The following is a 25,798-nucleotide window of genomic DNA, read 5'->3' as shown; positions in this document are numbered from 1 at the left end:
AGAGCCCTTAAAAAAAACAAATACATTCCAAAGGCCCTGGTCTTTTTTTAGCGCATTGCCTAAGGATGATTTTTTTTTCCAAAGTCAAATGCGTTCGGAAAATATTTGTGAACTACACACACCAGCCATGTGGTATTGGTTCTGCATGTGGCTAGACTGAACGTACGCTCGAGAGCATGAGCACACATTAGCAAACCGGCAAGCCAGACCATTAGGTGAGCGGGTGCCCTCTTTTTGTTTTCACGTTGCTCCAAAACCAAATTGAATTGCGTTGTAATGTGTCAGGAGAGAGTACAAATATTTTATTGGTGAATTGAGATTGTTTGGAGAGGCTTTGAATTATAACGTTGTGTTTTCTCTAGAACGTCTCCATATTATTTTAGTGGGGTGTCTATATTTGGGCACCGCCGTATTTATTACCTTGGTCAAACACCACTCCTGCCATGGACCAATGGCATGTACGCTAAGCGACGCACTTCTTGGCCCAAGTCAGTCACGTGCACAATGCGAGCCACAAACACGTTTTCACAAACGGGCAGAGACGAGCATTTGGGAAGACCTCGCGCAGGATGGATATATTGTATGAGTAGACCCTTGAATGTCACAGGTGTGAACCCCACAGTAGTTCCAGATTGTGCCAGACGGAAACAAAGGCGAGATATGCGTCGCTATCCATGCGAGTGGGCATGTTGACTTCTTGACCTTTTTTATTACACGCTTTTTATTAACTCACTGTCTGTTGTTGTTGTCGTTGTTGTATCCTCAAATCTTGTAACTAAATTTTAACCCACTTCCCAATGTGGTATTGACTGCAAATTTGGTATACTTATGTCATACTGATGACAACACTACATTCTATGATAAAAATATATTTTTAAACATTCTTTTTTATATGTTAGGTTTCGGCTTGGGGCCAATTGTCCACGCTCGACTAACGTTGGCTGTAAATCACCACGGGTCCCTTACGTTGTGGCAAGCTTCGGGAGCCACTTCCTGGAGTCGTGGAGTTCTGCCATCACTAGTACGGCACATTTCATAAAAGCGTGTTTTTTATAAAGTTTTTTTTTTAATTTTACTCATTTCATGGGTATGAAGAGTTGTCTCTGTTTGTCTTTCCGATAGGCCTCGCTGTGGCTTCGTGATTGGCCGAAATAATATTCAAATGCATTTAACCAGTGTGAAGGCAGCAGCAGTGGCCGATCGCAGAAGCGGTGACATGGCGCCGACAAAAACAAACTCTCAGCAGGTGCCAGAACAGGATGCAGGGGGATTGCTGTCGGCTGCAGGGTGTCCCGTTATGGGGCAGATTGCGTTATTTAATTGTTGCGTGTAGCAGTTTTTGTGCACGAGCTTGCGGACCAGGCTGAAGCGCAGTGACGGTGCCACCACGTAGCTCAGCGAGAGGGTGGCGGAAGTTCGCGGTGCATCAGCCGAGGTGCCCCACCGGGTCGTTCCTGCAAGTTTGTGCGGCAGGCCGAGCCGATTCTTGATTAGATCTTTTCACCGATCTGTTTTGTGTGGGGCTTGAAGGTCGGGCTTCTGTCCATGAAGGACCCCTAGATATCTTGGAATGGGGGTCATAGTGCACTGGGCTACCACAGCAGGACACATCAAGGGTGGCATCTGCTGCACGATTGTTCAAGTGGGTAGCACTTGTGGTTTTGGAGGGATGTGGTCGGAGTCTCCGCAAATGGAAATATGTCTCCAATAAAGTTAGATAATCTCTTTGACTATTTAGAATATTCATGAGGTTTGTAACCTATGCAGCATCTGCATATATGAACTTGCGAGACGATGCACATGGCACGCCACTTGTATATGATTATTAAATAGTGACGGTACTGGTTACCGAGCCTTGAGGGAGTAGGCCATTCTTGATAGTTCTCTTGCAGCTGTGTTCACCAGTGAGCTGTTCACCCTGCAAGTACAGTTGCTGAGCATCGCGTCGATTAGGCGTTCAGTAGAACTGCATCCGTCGATGCCAAACAGTGTCATAGGCAGCAGCGGAGAGGTCAGCCATTGCTCGGTTTGTGTTGACGTTTGAAACCAGCTTTCTGTGTTGGGTGGTGAAGGCAGAGAGAGATCTGTTTGTAGCAGCCGGTTCAACACCCGGCTCGCTCGAGAGGGGAGGCAGTTCTGGGTCGATCCTTGGTGGGGGTGGAAGCCTGGCAAGCATGGGGCTCGTTCCATCACGTGGGTTATAAGACCAGTCAATGAGAGCCCTTAAACGGTCAACTTAAATCCCTGCACACAACAGTGTCCTGTTGTTGTGTGCAGCAGTGTCTCTTTTTCGCCGGTTTTGCCAATCACACTTTTCGAACTGTGGAGGCTTTGATGCTTTTGCGATCCATTTGTGTGTTTTTTTTTACATTGGGAAATGTATTTACACTGGCAGCATTGGGTGCTTCCGCAATGTTGTTATTTTCCCATCCATAGGTTTATTGGGTGTGAATGCAGTCATGTGTTTTATACATGCACCTGTTCGGGTTTTTTTTTGTATGTGAATGAATGCATTCATTCTGTTGCCTTCAACCGGAAGAGAATCATCAAAAGAAGAAAAAAACCTCGATTTTTGAGCCGGCGTACACCGGCTTGGGCTGTCCTTTTCCTACCCCCCTCCCCCCCCCCGTCTATCTCATTTTCTCTAAAGTAAATAAGGTGTGCATTACTGTTACGTTTTGTCTCTGTACATTGCGTACATTGCCCAACACACTCAATGGAACATTGAACTCGCCGTCGATTCGTGGATGCACGTAATAATACACGTATAAAGTTTATAACTATATTCGTAGAGCGATATCAGTTTGTCACTGACTTTGGCCTTGTTTGGGAAGCAAATTGATGTCTCTGGGTTGACAGTGCAGTATGCCAGCCAATGCGTCACTGCCTCTCTCCCCTACAATAATATATACGTTTTAAAATTTGCATTTATGCTCTGGGTAATACGATTTTACATTTATCACATTTATCTGGTGCGTGTGCGATGCCAATTTGAGCTGTCATGTTTAGTGTTGCCATCTTACTGTAGCTACCGGCCATTCTCAATCTACTGATGCAATTCAAGTTATCCACAACAGCACACAAGAACATAATTGCTCTAAATTGTCTTCCACGCTCACCAAGCAATGGGCAGAGCTCATCACCATAGGGCGGCCCTGAGCCTCTTGCAAATTTCACATGATGTAAAAACTGCAATTTGAAGATGGATATCGCGTCTACATTGGACAGCATCTCAAACCGTAGTATGCAAGCAGCGGGCATAGTCGTTTTTTTAATTATTTTGATGGGCACTAGTCTCGCCTTTAAACAACTCTTGCTGTCCTTCCACATTTAATGAGTACTCGCTTTTCTTAGTTGTTTCGGTAAGGTCACGTAGAAGGGAAATAATTGTTTTATTTGTATTATTTTATTATTTCCCTTCTACTGTGACTTTACCGAAAGAACCAAGAATATTAATCTCCTGCAGTCACAAAAGCTTTAAATCGAAATTTAGTACTCACTTTGTCGACCCTGGAGGAATGATGGGGTTTGGACTTGAACTCTTAACTTCCGTAGTAAGGTGGTGATATTGTGAGCAATAGTGCCGCAATTAACTTTTCATCATTGTTTGGCAGTCATGATTTTCTTTTGTGAATGTAAATAATCAAGGTTTTTTTCTTTCTTGCAAACGATATCCGTGCAATTTTACCATATATTGTAAAAAAATGTGCTTGAATTAAATGTTGCGATGTTTGACGGTAAAAGGTTGTCAAGCCTGGTGTTAAGTAACTAAAAACAGGACATAATTTCGACGGGCAAAGCTAAAAATCCCCGGTCTCACATTGCTTCAGTCCCCAGACATCCAACAGCTGCGCCAAACGTCGTATATGTGCTTACTTAGAAAGCTTTGAAAGGAGGAAAAAAAAGACCCCCAAAAAAACCGTTGAATTGTCTTCCAACCACATGTGCACTTCACACGATACATTTCATTTCCATCAATGGAGTACGGTACAGGAAAGAATGCTCATGCTATTTTAACGTCTAGACCTGCTCCCATAAGGACCAGTTCTCAAAATAGCCAGTCCTGTCCCCGTGACTATACGGTGTATCTGGGCACCACCATTAATCCACGATGAGTTGGGTGATTGCAGATTGTAATGGGGCGCCACGGTGGCTATGAGATGTTAACTACCTTATCTGGTATACAGGAGGTCGTGGGTTCGATCCCAACACTGACGCCTCTCTATTTGGAGTTTGCTTGCTCTTCCCGTGGTCGCGTGGCTATTCCGCCGGGCCCTCCGGGTTTTCCCTCCAAATTTAGAATCAACATTACGCGTTTAGAGTATAATGGCTGCTATAAATTTCCACGTGATAAGCCGCTTTGTTGAGCTATCATTTGTGGCCAGGTCGCTTCTGAAAAGAGAGCTACATAACTCAGTGGGCCTTACCTGGTAAAATAAAAGTACAGTAAATTACAAACCCGAGTGATGACTGATTGTGAGCGAGTCTGTTCCCCCAATGTCAGGTTACGTGGAAATGTTCATTAGACGATTTAATTATGATTGACTTAATCCCCATTGGCTGCGACTGCACAGTTCTTGTGTGAAAAATCATCTTCCCTTCATATTACCCTCTTGCTTCCCAAGCAAAGCTTTTATTGGCCAGTTAAATAATGCTACACTTTTACTTTGTAATTGTTATTATTATCATTATGATACTCTAATGTTGTCCAAGATTACGATCTCCCGGTGACTCGCAAAATCCACCAAAATTTGGCACCAAAATGACTTGTGACGCATCCTTTAATGGCTGCTGCAACTAAACTGATCTAAAATTTAAAATAAATGTAAGGTAAAAAAAAATGGAATAATTTTTTTTTACATCCGCGTTCAAGGATTCACTCACAAAACCGCAACTTGAGCCGTGACTAAATTGACGATAAGCAACATCGGTTTGTGGCCGGAGCCAAATTGGGCCTGTTGTGTGTGTTTAGCTTTTCACGTTCTAACCCAAGTATTTGAGACGGCATACTGGCACGGCACTTTTGTAGCCTTATGTCCCATAGGGGATGAAGAGGAGAAAGTAAGTTCCCCGCACAGCACTAACAGCACAGCACTGCCCGGGGCCCCCTGTTTGTAACTGTTACAAGTGGACTTTAACGATGCTGTCTGTCACAAGTGGTTGACTCTTCTAGGGTTGCCGTAACAAGTCACAGCTCGGCTGTTCAATTGCTTTTGTCACTGGTTTAATTGAGGTGCAATATTTACATTGTTTGATTTGATTACTGTTCGGTGCCTCGTTAACTTCTGCTGTAAATGTCAAAGCCAATTTCCATGCATCATTAATGGTCCACTAATGGTGCGTGTTGCCTTGTCTTGTCTCTTTCGTTGTAGGGCTCTCTTCAGTTATGAAGGGAATACAAATGACCTCAAGCTGGTTATGTGCGGAGGTAAGGATTTGTCACTCAAGAGAACGATCTTTTCGCACGACATACAAGGCGGGGCGGGTAGAGAAATAGAATGTTCTGGCCCTACTTCACATTTTGCCTTGTCGGGTTTTTTTAAATTTTGTTTGTATTTGTAACCAGGTAAAGCCCACTGGTTTTCCACAGCGTCCGTGACTGGAAGCGCACTGAGTGATGTGTGGGGGCTGCCACGTGCATCGGACGTGAAACAGTTTGGGAGACATTGAGTCGCCCTGACCAGAATGAGCGTTCAGATTTGACGCAAACGTTTCAGCGCAACATCCGCACTACGGTGCGACTCCCATCGGCCATTTAGGTCCGCACAGCATTGCAGCTATGTACATCCTGGGCAAACTGAGCTACGTTTTATTATTAATATTAGAAAAAGTGCATTGCTCATTCGAGGTGTGGGTGTGGTGCTGTGGCTCAGGAGGCTGACACCCCCTGTCAGAATAAGCTCGGTGAGTGGCTGTTGCGTGGGGATTATTCCCTTGTCAGGGCATTGAGCCAGCGCCGTTGAAATTCGGAGTTTTCATTCTAAGATCACCACGCATGACTGAAGAAAAGTTATGCAAGTGTAGTGAGTTGATGATCTCAGCCCGGGCATCAATGACTGTAGAAACGATTGTCTACATTTATATGTTGATTTTAAAATGTTTTGTTATTTAAGTTGACATTGAGGACACAAGGAACCATTTTCACGGTTTGTACGACTGAAATTGTGCTACTCTAGGACATTTGGTGTCAAGTTTTGCGACGGTATTTTCTCAAGCTTTGCAGTCACACCGTGTGTGCCTTACAAATGTTTTGCAGTGCGTGAATGTTTGCCGCTCGAGAGAGAGAAGCCAAGGTGCAGTGTGCATTTGCTTAGCTCAGTTGAACCGTTCCATATGAATGTGCTGCTCCGGGACATGCCCATTACAACGAAAATAGTCCACTGCTATCGTAAAATGCAAAGTGCCGTTTTATTTGTTTTTCGTTTTACATTGATATGTAAACGATCTAAATGTATATTATGCGGCCTGTTGCCAAATTACAATTGGACGTATTGGCGGTACACCGGTGGTGCGCAGTATAAAAAAGTACAATTTTGCAATAACCATTTATTTTACCCTCGCTTCGCAACCCCGGTAAGAAAATGTTGCAGGGTGGTGCGTCAAAATCAGTTCTTGTGATGTTGAAGCAGTCGACAGATGAATGTTACGTGCAGCTGAGCACCAAGCCTCACAGTCTGTTGCCATCTAGCACCCAGCCTGATGGCGATTGGCTCCGTGTTGCACAGGCAGATTTGGCTCTTGCCCTAGACTTGGTCGGACGGTTCCTCGATGGGTTTCCGGAACAATTTCTTGCTGGACGGTGGCATTAAAAGATTACGACTCGTGGTGTCACGCATCCGAACGGCAAAGCAGCTGCTGAATCTAAGGCAACTTCTGATGGAGAGTCTGCGGCTCACTCAAGGGCAACAGCGACATTGTCGCGCTTTTTTTATGAGGACCGGTGTGTTATGCTGCACCGGTGTACCGCCAACACGTTCGAATGGCGCGCTCTTCACAGAGCCAGTCTACGGGGGGGGGGGGGGGGGGGTTGACAGGTTTCCCACAGAGCTGTTGGGTAACGTCTGCAGATAATTAACGTAGCGCCCAAGAAAGGTGAGTGGGGGCATGGGCAGGACGCGTCGCTCAAAGGGACGTTAGCCGGCGGGGTGAGAATAACGAAGGCGTGGCAGCCAAAGGAGGGGAATACGTTCAAGTTGACGTCCGCCACAGGGAGACGGAGGCGTTAAGTTGCGTGCAGGTGCTCGATGGACGGTTGTATCGTGGGGCCATGAGCGATGGCTTGGGGAGGCCTTCATCCAGCAGTGCATCGATCATGGCTGATGATGATGATGATGATAATATAATGTAACGGGTGCAGTAAGCCGTCACGTGGATATTAAATACGCCTTGGCATGGTTTGCAAGAGTTGGGCACTGTGGGCCAATTTACCACGTTTTAAGTATTTCCATGCTCAAGTAAACATGGGCGGTGCTTGTCCTCTGCCGTCTTGAGCGAATGGTGGAATGTCCGCATTACCAGGGCAGTCGCCCAGTAGTCATGAATGTGACAACCACTGTTGACTTCCAACAAAGTGGTACTTGCTTTGTTGAGCCCGGAGCAATAAAGATGGTCAAACTGACCTGAATTTGAGCCTTAGCATATTTAAAAGTATGTGAACTGCTCCCCACGTAACTGAAATTGTCTCGGGTCTTTCGGTAAAGTCACGTATGATGACGTCGTAGTTTTTGTTGTTGTTTTCTTTGAACCTGTCTACGTGACTTTACCGAAAGACCCAAATAATATGAATTCCCGCAGTCACGAAAAGCTTTAAGAAAGATTTGCCTCGGATCTACTTTGCAAAAGATGTCATGAATGTCATTACAGCACATTCTTCAAAGATACTGGAGCAAATAATGAGCGTCTTGCTGGAAGCAGTATCCTACAGGGCTAGCCATCGTGCTCCTGTGCCAATGTGCGCTGTTTGTAAGCGAAAAAAGGAGCAGCGGCATTCCCAGCCGAGCCGTCTCGGCAGGACTTGACGTAAAGTCTCGAACAAACCGTGACGGAGTTGCTCCTTCATTCGCAGGTCAGCGAGTAAATCTTAAGAGGCATCCGCCGCCGCTTGAAAACTTACGCATGGAGGCGGGGGGGGGGGGGTGGCGACGGTAATTAACAGCAGTCGCGGCCACCACGTGAAAATAAGGTGCCATTAGGAGCGTGGGGCCATATTTGTCGTCAGCTTTTCTCGTGGGTGCATGTCAGGATACGGTCGGTCCCTTAACACTTGCACATTCCTACCGTTGCTGCAAGTGTAAATGTGCAGACACATTCTCCTCTCGGTGTGTTTATACAGCTTGCGGGCCCGAACTGCACCACTGCCTCGGTGAAAACAGACTTGGAAAAATATCCCACAAGCGAATGCAGAATTGACAATCACTTGACTCATTTACCGTGAGTCAAGGCTGCGTGCGTGTGTGTGTAGTTGCATGTGTGTGTATAGGTGTGTGTGGGGAACGGTAGTCTAGCGGTTAGCGCGCTGCGCTACAAACCCGGCGACCCGAATTTGATTCCTGCTCACGGGGCAACACCAGTGACGATTTTCTGAACCGGTCCTGGGCCTCCCCGAGGTCGACTCAGTCTCAAATGAGTACCTGGTGCGGTGTGTAAACATTGCCACGAGGGAGACAAAGGCGGGCCAAGCGTTGTGTTGTGCCATGCCGGCCTTCATCGGTGCTCGCTAACAGCACTTGCCCCAATTGTCTTATTTGTCTTTGGGATCTTTGTCGTTGCACAGTGGGGGAACGGTGACCGCGCAGTGGTTGGCACACGGCACTGATCCCGTTTGCGTTGGCAGCGAATGGTACTTGAGCCTGTCCCGTGTTTTTCAGAGGTTGACTCGGCTTTAAATAAGTAGCTGGCGCAAGTGTGTAAACATCTGGGGGCTACAAAGACATCCTGGTGGTGCGGTGTTGTTTGCCACGCTACCATCGTGCGTGACACGCTTGCCTCAGGAGGTGCTCGATAACTGCACTCTCCCAAATTAGGGCTATAAGGGCAGCGTTTGCCTTTGTAAAAGTATTTCTGAACCTGGTTTGCATCTCCCTTGTTGCCAATATCAGAATCAATTCAGTGTTGTTATAGACATACTTACGCTGACCTTGATACTGCAGGTCTTCACATGGCTCTTGGCACCAACATTTTGTAAGGCTCAAGAAATGGTTCTTCACGTGTGCATATTCATACACAAATGCTGAATGCAGGGAACACGACTTCTTGATTGGCTCGCGGACATTGTACACGGGGCGGGTACAGTAATAATTTTCCCACCTCGTTGTTCAATGACTTGCCGCGGTTGTGGGTTATGAGTAGATTGAGAATGTTGTTGCTGCTGCTGCCATTGTGGCAAATGAGGGCGAGCAAATGTAGACCCTCTAGATCGGTGGTTCTTCTTCTTAACCTGGGGGTGCACGCATCCTCTGGGGGTGCGAGATGCCCTTTCTGGGGGGGGGTGCGAGACATTGGCCACATTTTTTTAGAAGGTAAATAATCGAAACGCAAATTGTGCATGGGTACGTAGGTGCAACTACTGCGTTTCATCAAACCTATGTATTTATTAACGTAATTATATTTTTTATTGAGAACCAATGGGGGGTGCAAGGCTGCAGTAAAGATTAAGAACCACTGCTATAGGGACTCCATTGTTAATGTTAATAAATAACAGAACATGTACGAATGCACACACACATGAATCACTGCGTACATCACGAGCATTAGAATTAAATGTGTCAGTCAATAGGTGTTCTCATTCATTAATTTGCGGTTCGGAGTCCGATGTAATTGCTCCTATCGCTATGGATAGCTGCATTGATTTTTGTGAACAAAGTCCTCCCTAATACCGTAATGCAGCATTGTGAGAGATGGCAGCAGCATTCGGGAGGCTTTATCCATCCAGCAGTGGGTTGATCATGGCTGATGAGGATGATAATAGCAAGTCTCCAATTAGAAATGTACAAACTGGGTACGGTAATCACGTTGTTTTTTTTAGCTTTTGTCCAGGGTGCTGTATAACGAAAGACCGGTGGCGTGTTTGTGTCGAGGAGCGATTCCGCGCACGCCTAAATCTAGTCGGAGCGACTCCGCATTACGACGCCGGTCCGTGCGTCCTAGCTCGACGCAGCAGCGCTCCGTGAAGCGGCGCGAACACGGGCGGCGGGGGAGGAGGAGGAGGAGGAGTTGGCCCCCGATTGCGCAGTCCCGCTTGGCAGACGGTTTCTGTGGCTGGATCGGGGGAAGCCAGGGGAGGGCAGTGGGGGTTGGGGTGGTGGTTCTCGTGGTCTGTACACCGCCGCCGCCGCCCACCACAGGAAGCGATTTGCGGCCTGTGGCCTCACCGTCAAGAGAGCGCGAGGCCGGTTGCCGTCTGGCTTTGCCCTGCGGTCTCCTGGCCACACTGCGTGGCTCTCAAACAAGAAACCGGCTTCCTGTATGGACGGGAAGCCGCTTATTGTAACTGTAACGCCACCTGCATTCTCCTTGAGCTGGTTTTATTTTAAATTAACTAAACTGAAGGCAAACTATTTGAGACTATTTTAGCTACCAGGTGAAGCCCACTGAGCTCTTAGCTGTTTTTCAGAACTGACCTGGCCACAAATCTATGAATGTTGAACTGCTTTTGCACCGTACATAACCAACCGTGCTAATCGGAGGTGGTCAACAAATGACAGCTCAAGAAAGTGGCTTATGTGGAAATTTATAGCAGCCAAAAAATCCAAACGCATGTTTATAAATGTGGAGGGAAAACGCCGAGGACCTGGAGAAAAATCCATGTGACCATGGAGAGAACATGCAAACTCCAAATTTCGAGGCGTGATAGTTCACGATCGAACCCACAACCTCCTGCATATCAGGCGAGGGAGATAACATCTCACCACCACGGACGGAGAGCAGTTCTCGAGCTGGCATAGTGGCTCGCGTAGTGAAATGTTCACAGTCTTCACAGCTTTGGTTTATCACGCGTAGTGTTGACATGTTACAACTTTAAAGTGGCATACGCTATCACTGGTATCGTTCTGTGTCCATCCATCCGCCAGTACGTCCACCTGAAGCTCATGTCTCCAGCGGCCAACGCAGAGGTCACACAGATATAATAAATGGCCCTGAATGTGGTTTAGAATGAAGTCACACACGGGGTTTATGGTGCGGTCTCGGGCATTGCCCCTGCTGTAAGAAAATTTTGTGGTGAGCTTAAGTTGTAATGGATTGCAGATATTTAAGGATGAAAACAGTGTTTAGCCTTTAGCAATATAAACGCAAAACACGCACCTTAATTGATTTACACAAGGCACCCCGCCTTGTGTGATGCCATGCCGAGGCAGCCATACAACCGCTTATTCCTGCTCGCGCGACGTACTTCTGTTCACTCAATGGCGTTATATCCAATTTGCATCCGTGTTATAAAAAAAACATGTTCCCTATTACACTCATCGCATTCTATCCAATTCGTGTTATGAAGAAAAAAAAACACGCGGCATTACAGGATAATTGGCTGCACTGTCATTTGCGAGTAATGCTTTAAGTGTAGCAATTTGGACCGCGACACGGGCACACGTGGCCATCTCGTTTACAGATGACGTCATGGGATCTTTTAAACGTCCATTGTGGAGCCGACGGTGCGTAGTGTCTAAGGTTGACACACACGGCAGTGTTAGCCATGGTGGCCACTGGGCTCGAACCGCCAACCTCTGCAAACAAAAGCGGCAACCCTGTCGTGTCACCGTCCAGATCTTGGTTGACATAGGCTTTTGCGTCATGGACCCTACTGTGTAAATCATAGCTATCTTATCTGTAAAAGGCATTTTTTTAATATTACCAATGTAAGGCCCATTGAACTATATACAACAAACTAAAGACAAAAAGCAGTTCTAAAGAAATGTGTTTTAAATCTAACCACCTCGCCACACCGGGCGATGTGGTTAACATAGTTCATAGTTCCATTTATTTTGGTATAGCCCTGTGAGCCATTCGGCTCTTGAATCGGGTGCAACCGCAACAAACAAAACACAAAAACATGAACAAGAAAACATCTTAAAGTAACTGTGTGTGACTGTGCCACTGTGGTGCCACCCATAACGCCGGGCACACGTCCAGGCCTGACGTCACGACGCATAATCGGTGCGGCCGTGGGAATTGCTCGACAGGCCCCTCCTCCCACCTCCTCATCGTAACGAGTGCGGGCCTGCAAAAGTGCGGCCCGTGGGAACCTCGGCTACGTGCATGATGTAAACGCAGTCACCGGAGGGGAGTTTCATTTGTTAAACTGGGCAAGCATGCCCAAACATCCCCGCCCCTCGTGAAGTGGCATGCTCTCCCGTGTATACAAACCCTGCATCTGGGCTGCCTGGGCAGATGCTCTTTGTGTGTTGTGCGTCACCTGCGCAGCCTTGGTCGTGGTTTTTCAGGCTTTCCAACTCGGGTTGAAAGCGGTTATGCATTGGCGCGGCCCATGTGTCCCGTCTGTAACGCAGGGTCACGATGACTCTCGTTGTGATGATGCAATACGATTAACGCTGGGTGCATCTTGCATCTCCAATCACGCTGGTTAAATGCGTCCCGTCGAAGTGGCTCGTGCTTTGGTCTTTGCTTTGTCATAGTCGTAGTCGTCGCCACGCTTGATGATTTTTTTTGCCCGCTCGGTTGTCCTTTGACTAAACTTTAAGGAAGACAAAACTTTTTTGACGAATATTCTTTATGTCGCTGATTTCGTTCACAAAACTGACCACTGATCACGAGGACCGGAGTCCTGAGATGCTCACTGCTCGACAACGTTGTTTGGGTACGCTGACATCAGCTAGAAAAACGCGTTTGATTCCAAGGTAAAAAAACCTCCTTTTCATATGTAGGTTTTTATTTTTTATTCTGCCCCCTGCATTGGACAGAGAGAACGAGGTTGCGAGCCTTGTACATATTTTTTAAACCGCTTTTGGGAACCCCTTTTTGACAGGGCCACTTCTCCCGTAACATGACATGTTGACATTGCGTGAAGTGGCTGTGAGACACTTTAACAAGCAGCAGTACACAGCCGGAACAGAGACGCTGTTTTTAAATGCGTAGGCTCAACACAACACGAGTTATGTGTACTTTTTTATTTGATTGAAATCCATTCTCAATTATATTCAACATGTTTTTAAGGATTATTTTGTAACATTCGGAACCCAAATCCAGATCGACATGTGGTTGAGGTACAGCGTGGCTACTCAAACATCTTTCAAGACATCTGGCCGGCATGGCAAAGTAGCCCAAAATGGACTTTCTAGAACTTTTCTGCCAGTCGTGGCATGAGCAAGCGATTTTAGGGCTGCACCCTTTGCTCTAGGTTTTATGTATGTATGTTGAACTTCTTTCGCACCATAGGTGCTAATCGGTGGTGCAGGTTCAAATGATTGCACTGATATTGTATGTCCAAATACAAAGTTAACTGTTGTATTTGAATCAGGTCTTCATAGACAAAAAACAGTTCTGTTGGTTATACATTTGCTTTGTTTTTTTCCCCCAATACCGCAGCTTTATCCGTTCCTTCTCCTGTCTTAAGATCTAGAAGGTGCATTCCAGATGTTAAAATCGCGGTTTGTGTTTGAGACTTTTTAGAAGTACAACAGCCCACATTGAGACGTCAAAGTACTGTACGGTCTCCTTGACCATCGTTGTTGGTGGCTGGGTAACCTCGTGGTCATCGCAAACTAGATGAGAAGCTCGTTTAGACAGAAATGCGCGCGTAGGCTGGAAACACCAAGGGTCGTGACACGCGCAGCAGGTGAGCTCTGTACGGCCGAGTCCTCGATTTGCGCGGGAGATGCGTTCCTGAAAAGTGTCGCATTAAAGCGAAAAACGCGTTAAGTGAAAGCAATTTCCCCATGAGAAATAATGTAAGGATAAAGTTTGGCGAGAAACGATGTACGCACACACAGTATGATGGTGGGACAAATAGCTCAGGGTACGCCGCCGCGCTCCTGTTTCATTCCACGTGCTGTATCGTGTACCGCTCAGCCGTGCGGCTCAAGAAAGTAGTTCTTCGTGGACCGCCCAGAAGCCGTGTTATAAGGGGGGGGGGGGGGGGGGGCGCGTTCCGCGTTGCACAAAGTGTTCCCTAATGGAATAACCGTGTTACAACAAAAGCGTCTTCTATGAACAAGTGTTAAGCGAGGGCTCTCTGTCCAGCGAAAATCTGTAATTGTGAGCACTCGATGGGTCTTCCCATCATGCTCTGCTGCATGGCACGTGATATCACCGTAACCCGGTGGTCATCACGTCTTTACAGTTTTCCACAGAATAGACGGTACCAAGTCCAGCAGAAGCCGTAGATTGACCAGATATTCACCAAAGTGCGCCATCTGCTATAAAGTGGACTTTAAGAACCATGGGGCATTGTTTACAAGTCAGCAGTTCCCAATTAACTGCGTTGTGCTGTTCTTGTCTTAGGTCGCTACCAACCAGGATGCAGATGACCACAATACAGTTCTTCAGAAACTGTTTATGGTTTTTGTGTAATGCACGAGGTTGAGTGCTTTTTGTACGCATTTCTGAATGTTGTTTGAAATTCATGGTTTGCGGGCCTGCGCTGATTTTTCTGTTGCAATGATGCTGTTTTCTCATCATTCACAGACTCGTGTAAGCTTACTACTTGCCACTGTTATAAGATATCACAAATTTTTTTAAATATTACGTGCACAATTTAGTGACCTGCAGCAATGTAAGAACTATTCGCACAGTAATTTGGCCATCCAGGTCTTCCTCAAGATAGCCATTGAGTTTTGGTTGGTTCTCTCCTGATTACATCAGAAACGACAGGTTGAAATCCAGGTTTAAAACAAATTAGACGTGCTTACGGACTTGTTAAGGTCGTCTCTAAGAGTGCAGTAACGTTCCCTCGCTGACTTTTGTCTGTGAGATGTAACGCACCACAGAATTCCGAGGGATACAATGTCAGTGAAGAGGTAACATTCCACTCTATTCGTGCGCATTGCAATATGTTGAGGAGCTGAATTCTAGTGTCGAGGTGTCCTAGCCATGAGAGGACTTCAGAGAGGCAGTTTGTGTAGTTTTGCTATCCCTCAGTTGAAGGAGGCTTGTCTTTAATGTATGTCTTTGTTTGTCTGTGAATATATGTATTTCTAAGAGTCTACATGTATTTCTATTTGTTTCTGTGTTTACTATATGATCCATAGCTTCGTTTGTATGGCCACGGCCACTGTTTTCCATTCACGAAGGAGGTGTGTTGATCTTCTGATGCGGTTGACGGTTACACCGTCAAAGGGTAACGCTGTAACCCAACCGGTAGCAATGAGCAAGTAAAAAAAGGTGCCAGCGGCACAAGTGTGTTTTTTTTCTCGCCGACGACGTGCCAACTTGCGCATCTGGAAATTGGTGAGCCACCGTGACCTTGGTTCCTCTGCTGGCCGTCGCGTTTCGCGGAACGCGCGGCACGCGTGGCGCCCGCTGCATGCAAATTATTTTCGTGAAACGGAAACTCTGCTGGAAGTTGTCCCTGCGCGGTATGTTTTGGAGGGGGTGTGTTTACTCCATATGGACTATAATTAAAGTGTTTGCTTGATATAATCTTCCTACAGTTCTGTGCCAATACACTGCTGGATGAAGGCATGCCACCCCCCTCCCCCCCCACACTGTGCTGGTTCATCGAGGTGGTTTGATCATAAATCACCACAACAGTGGGTTGGTGACGGAGGGCCTGAAAATTATTTCGGACGCCACTCTGCAGTGATGTTAGTCGTGGCCGGAAATGAACTTGCCTCGGTGGCGAGATGTTAACTACCTCGCCTGGCATACAGGAGGTCGTAGGTGGCCTGCTGTATATTTGGAGTTTGCATGTCTCTCTCTCATCATCATCATCACGGTTGCGAGATGTTAACTACCTCGCGTGGTATATGGGAGGTCGTGGGTTCGATTCCGACCCTGTCGCCCGTTGTAGATTTAGAGTTTGCGTGTCTCTCTCCCCGTGGTCTCGTGGATTTTTCTCCGGGTTCTCTGGTTTTTCCCTCCACATTTAGAAACTTGCGTTTTAAAGTATTTGGCTGCTATAAATTTCCACATGATAAACCACTTCGTTAAGCTATCGTTTGAGGCCAGGTCGCTTCTGAAAAAAGCTATATAGCTCAGTGGGCCTTACCTGGTAAAAAAAAACAAATGGCCCGGTTCAGAGCACAGTACGTGAACCACTGCACTGCCGCTCTTCTCTGTATAATTAATAGGGCTTATACAAAATATAGACACCTTCATTGGCATAGCATCCTCACAGTAAAGGCAACTACGTGTATATTGCATTCGTGTGGAGGTATGCATCATACGCAATTGATTCCTTGAGTAGAAACCAGTGAGAGTTTTAACACTCGGGCTCAGCGATGCTTGAAGGTATCTTATCAAATGCTTGCGATACCAGGATTGGAAATGCTTGCAGCCCCTGTATCGCGTTACTCGTATCACGATCTGAGAAGTGCTATGAGTGTAATTGTATTCGGATGTCAATCACACAAAAAAATGGAAATGTGGTTGATTCTGGACCATAATATTTTGAAATTGGCTGTATCGCATGGCTTTACAGGGTATGGGCATTCCTAACGTATTGCCTATGTCTTTGTACGCTGTGTTGGGTAATGCCGTTTTGATACTGGGCCATCTACTCGCTCAATGACAAGTGACACCAGGGCAGGACGACAGAGTTCATATCTCAATGTTAAATTCAAGGGCCAATGCAGGCAATTAAACCCCACCAATACCTGCTCCGGTATTTACTACGTGCACTATATTAAATACTAGCTTTACTACCCGGCTTCGCCCGAGACTTGGATTTTTGTCTTGGATTAATACGTGGGGGATGGATGCGTGACGTCAGCAGACACACTGCGTGGCGCTGCCGCATGCGGGTGACATCACAGATGTGACGTCACCGCTCACTTGCCGTGCAAAATATATGAACTATTGCGCCCCCCCCCCCCCCCCCAAATACAAAAGTCTATTTTTACATTTTTTTGCATTGTATACAGTCTGGAAGCTACCCACATGCCGAATTTCACGTTTGTTGCATGTCGGGAAGTATGCTAAACATTTCGAACAGACACACATTCACAAATTTCCCTTTTATATATATAGATCTAAATCGTGATCCCAGTTTTTGTTTGCAATGGTAAACCCTGGTGCTTATTATATACAAGAAGGGGAGTTTCACGAGCACTGCGGTTTAATAACATATTAATGGCGCCTATTTGTCACGCTGTAAATTGGTTGCAGGTAATTTGGGCGCCGGCGGTGGCGAGATGTTAATTAGCTCACTTGGTATGCAGGAGGTCGTGGGTTCCAACCCGACTGTCGCCTGCATTATTTGAAGTCTGTGCGTCTCTCTCCCTGTGGTCGTGTGGATATTTTTTTCCAGGTTCTCCGGTTTTTCCCTCCATTTAGAATCAACGTGCGCCTGGACTATTTGGATGCTATACATTTTCCACACAATAAGCCACTTCGTTGAGCTATCGTTTGTTTCTGAAAAAGAGTTCTATAGCTCAGTGGGTCTTACCTGGTCAAATAAAAGTGAAGTAAAATAAAAACCTCGAGTGATGACCGATTGTGAGCAAGTCGGTTCCACCAACCACCAATGTCAGGTTAAATATAATCGTTCGTTAACATTAGACGATTTAATTACGATTAACTTAATCCCCATTGGCTGTGACTGCACAGTGTTTATGTGAAAAATCATCTTCCTTACATAGTACCCTCCTGCTTCCCAAGCAAAGCTTTTATTGGCCAGTTAAAGACTATAATAACGCGTTCAATAATTTCGGTAACGGCGCCTGGTTATCGTGCTGTGATTTTTTGCGTTTCACGTTTTGAGTCGCTCAACTGAAGGGCATTCGTCCCCCACCCTCGCACCCTTCCCCCTGCCGATGCCACACTTCACTTCGTTGTTCAGGGCACCTCGATGATGTCCCGCGGCGTCACTCGGCGGGGGCAAGAATTGAACTCTGAACCACCCCCTCCCTCCACCCGCGCAATCTGTTTCCCCGGAGGCGATTTCTCGCTAATCACTATCCACGATATTTTTCCCCCCCTTCTCTTGTTCGACGCCAAAACACTGCCTGGTATTTTGTTGGCCTCATTCTGCCTGAAGTATTTCCTCCCTTGCACTGTCATGTTATCTTACCAAAATCATCATTTGTAGTTCGCAAGGCAGAGGCGCATCAGACTTCATCAATTAAATAAAAAAATAAGCCAGTGTTCGTGTTTGGCACTTCTCAATCATCGGCAGGCATACCATGGATGAGCAATCGATTCAAATTATCAGATGGCTGCGGATATAACTCGACCCGCATGTAAGAGAGGCACCGCGTGGCTTGCCCCCCCACCCCACCCTTTGCAGTGTCTCATCATCTTGTCCCTCCCTCCCCCGTCCTGAATTACGTCTGCACTTATCGTTAAGCATTTTCCAGGAACAGATGGAAATTTGTCGTTGGAAAGCGTGATTGCGCAGTGCCCCCCTACCCCACCCAGTCCTCCGCCCCTAATAAAACAGTGGCACCCCCCGGGCGTCATTGCTCGTTGTTGGGAGAGACGTCAGCCAGCCAGCCAGCCATGGACGCAAGTTTGCATTTGTGCGATGGGGCAGTATCCCCCCGACTCTAGGATGGCGATAGCTGCCCTTGATATTTTGTCTGCTGGAGGGGGGGGGGGGTGGGCAAGCAGCCGCGGGTAGTGAGGTTTCTCTTTTTTTAAAGAGGAAAGACAGCTGTTCCCATGTGTTGACAGGTTCTGACGGAAGGTCTAGACTCTACTATCAACCTAATAACCATCGGCAACGGATGACTTGGGAATGGTAAACGAGCGGGCAGTCGCAATCGAGGGTAACGAGTTTTGAAGTTCAGCGGCATGGTTTACGATGCAGGGGGCAAAGCGTCGGCAGGGTGAAGTTATCTCCCTCACCTGGCATGCAGGAGGTCGTGGGTTCGATCCCGGAGCCTAACGATGCCTGCTGTGGAATATTTGGAGTCCGCGTGTTCTCTCTCCCCCGTGGTGGTTGCGCGGATTTTTCTCTGGGTTCCTCCGGCTTTTGCCCTCCAACATTTATAAACACGCGTCAAGATTCATTGGCTCCGACTATAAATTGCAACATGTGATAATACAAGCCACTTCGATGAGCTATCATGTGTTGCCAGGTCGCCTCTGAAATGCAGCAAATGGCTCGGTGGGTTTTACCGGGAAAATAAATAAATGAGTAGAAGGGCGGTGGCCATACGAGAATCTTCAGAAGAGGCGATGCAACAGATCCATGATGGGAGTGGCATAAGAGATCGACAGGGCTGGATCATCCATCACGTGGAAAGGGTTTTTGTATATTTTTTTTTTTAGTTATCGAGTTGACTTTGGCAGGCCACCCCAAATGTGGGATAAAGATTCTGTTTTGGGGTAGACCCACAGGTTGTGCAGTGTTGGGAGTTACTTTTTTTTTGGGAAACCGAGATTGTTATGAAAAAACTACCTCTTTTCGTGAAAAAATAAACTAGTGACTACAATCACTCGTGAATATTTATTATTTTTTCCTGTCGAGTTATATAGAATGCCATCTTCCGGTGACAACACATTCGCCAAGATCTTCCGTAACCGATGAATGCATTGGTTTAGAAGTCGACGCTTCGCATAAACACCGTGTTTCGGCAGGCTGGGTGGTTCCGGAGGTTTAATTGGCAGCCCGTCTCGGTGGGTTGCCTCGCCGATTCTCCCATGTCGAAACTACTCCGACGAGCTTTGCGCAGAGCCCATGGAGGGACCAATCTGTCAGTGCCAACACCTCTGCTCACTTCCTAGGACGCTGCAGTTAGCTCGCTGGAGCTAATAACCTGAAGTCTCCGTTTCGATTCGACCTCCCGGCGTGGCAGTTGAGACAGCGGTGCAGGTTTTTTAAATCCCCCCCCCTCCGTGTCTGCCCACGTAGCAGTATAAATGGATACAGCATGGTTGAGTCAACAGGTCGCGCATGTGCGGCGAGGTAAAGTGTTGATACTCTCACCTCTTCCAAGATGCCTGGCCAGTAGACAAAAATACCCTCTGGAAAAGGTGCCCTCTGGGAGCAGTGACGTGAGCAGGCAATTGCAGGGCTGCTCCTTTGCTCGTTTACCTCTCTCCCTGTTGAGGTCCCCAGCGACCCTTTGCTGTGGCTCCTCACCAGGGGGAGGTGATCGCTTATCCACCCCACAGAGATGATGATTATGAGAGTGGCGGCCGAGCCAACTGCGCCCACAATATTAACCCCATGATCTCATGAATTGGGGGCCCTGCTGTTGCATCGACTGAGCGATATCCCGCCTATGCTTTATTATTAATGGCCATTAAATTATAATTCCTCCCCTCTCCGTGTTAGCCCAGCTGGCTGCTGTGCGAGGGTTTGCTGGGTGTCTGTTGAAAGGCCCTTCGCATGCGGCTGCGGCCAGAGCGGTGTGTGTGCCAGGCCGATCCTTGCCAGTGCACTTTGAATCTCCTCATGGCAGCGAATAAACAACACCCCGTAATAAACGTGTTCGTTATCTGTGTTGTCTTCAGCCATTTATTATCAGCTATGGCCAAGCCACTACTGGATGAAGGCTAACCAGAGCCACTGCCCATAGATTTACAGTGCTGCGATGTTAACACTCCACCTGGCACCAGCAAACCAACTGATGTCACGGCTATATTTCTCTCCATGGATGCGTTCCATTCCATTTCCGCGGCTCAATCGAAAATTATTGTTGACCGTCGGCCAGCATCCCTTCTCTAACGGCGCAGTGGCGAGATGTTAACTACCTCGCCTTGTATACAGGAGGTTGTCGATTCGATCCCGACCCTGACGCCTGCTTTATATGTGGAGTTTGCATGTTATCGCTTTCTCCCCGTGGTCGTGTGGATTTTTCTCCGGTTTTCCCCATCCAGATTTAGAAACATGCGTTTTAGATTTTTTTGGCCGCTATAAATTTCCACGTGATAAGCCACTTCGTTGAGCTATCATGTGTGGCCAGGTAAAATGAAAAAAAAATCGGCTTTTTAGTTTCAAAAATAGTTTAACGACGTGTTCTGCCCAAGATCAATTACCTTTCTCATCATTTTGAACTTCAGAAGCCTTGCTAGTGTGTTCTCGAATCCACGTGTTCTTCGTTCTGTCACTCAATGTAATTTTACAGGCGTATCACCTCTCCACGCTTCTTTGCACATTGCAAAAATGTTTTGGTTCAATTTGTTTTTCGTAAATGATCGTGTTTCTCATAACCGTTGACGAGGTTAAAACGTCAAATGAGTGCGATGAATTATAACAGTCTGGGATGGTAAAGTTGTCGGGACAAGTGGGCTTGTTTATGGCTTTAAACATCTTTCCCTGATGTGCATTTTCCAGTGAGCTTCACAGAACATTGCTGCAGCCGATTAGACCAATAAATGAGGCCTGCTGCAGAAACTACACGAATTATATTTCAGCCCTAAAGCCCTTACGATACATCCTTGGGGGGGGGGAAGATTTGAATAAGCTCCTGTAGTTGTAGCCTAATTAACAAGGGAAGTTATATGACTATCTTTACTTATTTCAAGAGCCATAATTTCAATTCGTTTTTAATTGCAACTTGTAAAGGCGCGGCACAGTATTCGCTGGAGAAAGAGAGAGAGAACAATCCAGAAGCACGAGGGACTGCAGACAAGCAGCCAGTGGCCACGTGGTGAGCCAGAAACTACAGTTACCCAAGCTCTGCTGCCCTCTAGATATTACGATTTTTTTCAGCCAATGAACGAGTGTGTTTACATGTGGGAGGGAACCGGAGCACCTGGGGAAAAGGCACACATGCGAGGGTGCAACACTCTATCCCGTCATGGATGGAACAGATGAAGTCCACATTTGCTGTATCGCATTCTCCTCGAAAGACACAAGGGAGCAGACATTGCAGACATTGCAGCTGTCGCAAATTTCACCTCAAGACGAGCGCTTGTGTTGCGCCCGAAACGTCGTGATTTATTTGATTTATTTCTACCTACGTGACTTTACCGAAACAACCAAAGAGTGTGGTTCCTTGTCGCTCGCGGGAAGGGCGTTTCACAACATTCGTGTGACCCACCAACCCTCGCCTCCACGGTGCTTGATCATTTGTAGTTCTCAATATATCAAATAACAGGATCATGACTGGTAAATGCACATTTACCGTATATATGTTTTGTAAAGGTCAACAGATCAAATCTCAAGTTTTAAGACCCAGTAAATTAAAACTTGCTTAAACTTGCGCTGCTGGATACTTATGCTTTGCAAAGCCAATTGACTGACTGTTGCACTAAAACATGTCTTGCCCACCCCCCCCCCCCCCGGTGGCCAAAGCTACGATTTGGGGGGACCCCCTTGATAACCACCATGAAATATTTTTCAACAACAGTGTAAAAGAACAACAACTTCTTTGGTTCTTTCGGTAAAGTCACGTAGAATGAGAATAAAACAATAAATTGATAAAATAAAATATAACACAATAAACTTCTCACGACGTTTCGGCCATTCTACGTGGTGGCTTTACCGAAAGAACCAAAGAAGATGAATCCTTGCAGTCACGAAAGCTTTAAATCGGAACAACAACTTATTTTGCAAAGACGGAGCGTCCCTACAGCGCTAAATGTTCGAGACCCTGAGCGTAACGATGTGATTAGGCAAGAGGAGCCGGGATATGTAATTGCCTCGGTGCGATCGTGTGAGACAAATCCAATATTGGGGGGCCCCACTTGACCGATTTGTTGTCGTACCCCCCCCCCCCCCGAGCTGATAAATGTAGTTACTACGCGCAGCTGCATGGGCTTTTCACATCGCGTCGTGTGACTGCGGGCATCCGATCTTAATGCTGCTCTCTCCTGCAATCGCATTTTGGAAGCAAGCAATGCAAGCACATTCACAATCCGTGAAACAATTTTTGCGGCATGGAAACTCGCATATGGCTGCAAATGCAACCTCTGATTCTGAGGGGCTTGGTCGCCCACGAAGCGGGGGGGGGGTGCATGGTCGCAGGCCAGGCAGTTTGTTTGTTTGCATTCCAGTGTTGATGATTGGTATTGTGATGTTGATTTATGCAGCTGTATAAAAATACAAGAACCTCTGTTTCCGAGTGCAAGCTTTTTACCATGCACTTTGTTAGTAAGATCGCAGCCCTGGGAGGGCGGGGGGCGCTTGGCTATATATATATTTTTTATGGAGCTGTGCTCGTGTAAACAATAAACAGTAACTTTTTTTGGGGCTGTTACCATAGTTGCACAGATGTCTGCAATAACACGAAAAGGACAAAGATATTGTCGGCACACAGATCGTGGTTTCTCCAGTGTTTTACCTGACCGCCGTTGTCTTCCCACCGCTAATGTTAATGTGCCACACACCCATTGCTCACTTTAGGTTCATTTCACCTTGGGGAGGCCTAGGCCCAGTTTTAGATTCCAATTTTCGCCGGGGTTGTCCACGCCCAGGAATTCTGCCAAGGTCACCAGGAGTGTCTCAAACCGCGTGATCGCTATGGCAACTGCTCCTGATACACACAGCAATCCATACACACACACACTATTCCTGTATATCCTGTACAGTACTTTTAATATACAAAGTAGGTGATTGCTGCCAAGACCGGGACAAGGCGGAGGTACAAGTCAGTGGGTGGATTGAAGGATGATATGAGAGCACTTGTAGGAATGGCATGTAACCCTAATGCACCCTTCTTGCATTTTCACTGGTCCATCGCACGCGTTCAGATACGCTTCTGCGGCCGTCTGGAACGTTCTTGCCTTCCAATACTAGGAAGCCACTGGAGCTATGCACTTTTAAATCTATATTGAAAACTCATTTATTTAGAACTGCTTTTGTGTTTAGTTTTTTTTGGGGGGGGGGGTGGGGGGGGGGTGGCACGTGTCCCCCCAATGATCCGATCGAAATCCCTAATTTAGATCGGATCATTGGGTTTTTTTAGTCATACATTAGCATTTTGTGACCGCCACTGCCACTGTGTAGCATATTATTACGTGCCAGGGACTCTATGAAATGATAGGACAATAGTCTTGAGTCCAGAATTGGCAATAAGTAACGGCGAAGCAGTTATAAGTGACTCACAGAATTGTGCGCAGTTGTGTACACAGTACACGACTTCCCTGAAGGCATCAACACCTTCAGCGAGCGCGATGCCGATCACACAACGCGGTTCAAATTCGCCCCTTGATCGATGGCAGCGCCATCGCCGCACACGCGTCGAATAAAAAACAAGGGACAAGTCCTTACTTACAAACAACTCCTTACTTACTAACAAGTCCTTACTTACTAACAACTCCTCTATCATTTTTCATTGCTGGAGGGGTTGCCCCCCCCACTACCTGAAAATCCTGGCTCCGCCATTGGCATTACCAATTATCACGGTTGGCTACGTACGGGGTGCAAAAGAAGTTCAACATACATACATACAACGATTGTTCAAAGTAAAAAGTGCAGCCCCTTGCAATAGCTTGCTCGCACAACCGCTGCAAATGGGGTGTACACTTCGATGCTGGCGAGACATCTTTGGAAGAGATGGAACTACTCACACGGGAGCTGGCGATCGACTCACTGTGGTGGTGCCCAATGTGCACCGCTGGGTGGACGGAGGCGGGCGGGGAGGATTTAAAAAAATTGTTTTTAACGTTGGTTCAACTCCCGCGCCGAGAGATGAAACAGGCAACCTCTGGATTGCAAGTCTTATAATAGGATAAATACAAGTTGACAGTTTTATTACCCCATGGTGTTATATGTAAAACCATTTATCATTCGTTTAAAATGTGGTTTTCATCGATTAAATAATGAAGTAATTGCGTGAATTTTAGTTGCACAAATTTTTTAAACTTAATTTGATTTCAAAATGTATTCCTGGTGCTACTTTTTCGCACCCATGACAATGTCACACCGAGCACATGCAAAATTACCACGCTCATTTGGTAAACCATGCGGATATACAGGCTCGTTGAGAATCTCAGCTTTTTCAGTCAAGAGGTTTTGATCAGTGCGCAACATCTCAAGTGCACCTCGGTGCGGGGCAGAAATGCTGGAAATCAATCGTCCTTGTGCAGCCGCCCATCAAGACGAATATCACCGTGCTCTCGTTATCCGCCTTCATAAAAACGGCCCAATTGTCATTTGCTTCTGATCGTAACCAACCGTAAGCTGTACGTGTCCAGGTTGAACCTTTTTTTTTTAAGTTTTTTTTTTTAGTTGATAAGAGCCCCGGTCAAAGGCACAGAAATTGCGTAGGCCCGAAGCCTCAACTCAGGACTCCTGGCATCTGGGAAGGGCAGAAGGTTGTGGCTCGTGCACGTTGAACCTTAAAAATGCAAACAGATTGCACGTTTAGATTTCAAACGTGACACAAACTCTACGCCTTTTGTGTTCACCGAGCAATTCCGTCTGCCGAATTTAATTCCTTTACTGTTTTTGCTGCCTTGCTGAATTGGCGAGCACACTGGATTTGGAATCGAGAGGTCCACTGGTTCAATCCTCGTGGCGCGGCGCTGCAGTTGAAACAATGCAGCAAGGTTTCTCAAATCCTCCCCCACCACCCCAGCCTCTGTCCACCCAGCAGCAGAAGTTGTTACGGCACAGTTCAGAATCAGAATTAGTATTTATACCCCCCCCCCCACACACGTGGGTCGTGTGTGTGTGGGGGGGGAGGGGGTAAAGCATGGGTACTCTCACCTCTTCCAAGATGTTTGGCTTGGAAGAGTAAACCAAATTGCTCTCCAGAACTCCCTCTAGCATGGGCCTCTCCGCCAGCAGTGG

At 46.8% G+C, this 25,798-nt stretch overlaps 1 protein-coding gene across 2 annotated transcripts in view; it reads left to right on the top strand.

Annotated features, from left to right (window-relative positions):
* Positions 1 to 25,798, top strand: part of LOC116941212 (drebrin-like protein) — a 120,303-nt gene that overhangs the window by 18,511 nt on the left and 75,994 nt on the right. For both annotated transcript variants that reach the window (XM_032952024.2, XM_032952023.2), the window contains exon 2: positions 5,373 to 5,428. In XM_032952024.2, coding sequence (XP_032807915.2) covers positions 5,373 to 5,428 — 56 coding nt within the window. The remainder of the gene's footprint in view (positions 1 to 5,372; positions 5,429 to 25,798) is intronic.

This window comes from Petromyzon marinus, chromosome 11, assembly GCF_048934315.1.
Source record: "Petromyzon marinus isolate PM22_M1 ecotype Great Lakes invasive population chromosome 11, UKy_Petmar_22M1.pri1.0, whole genome shotgun sequence".
Lineage (NCBI taxonomy): Eukaryota > Metazoa > Chordata > Hyperoartia > Petromyzontiformes > Petromyzontidae > Petromyzon > Petromyzon marinus.
Note: the sequence above shows the minus strand (reverse complement) of the source record. Positions and strands in the feature narration are given on the sequence as shown.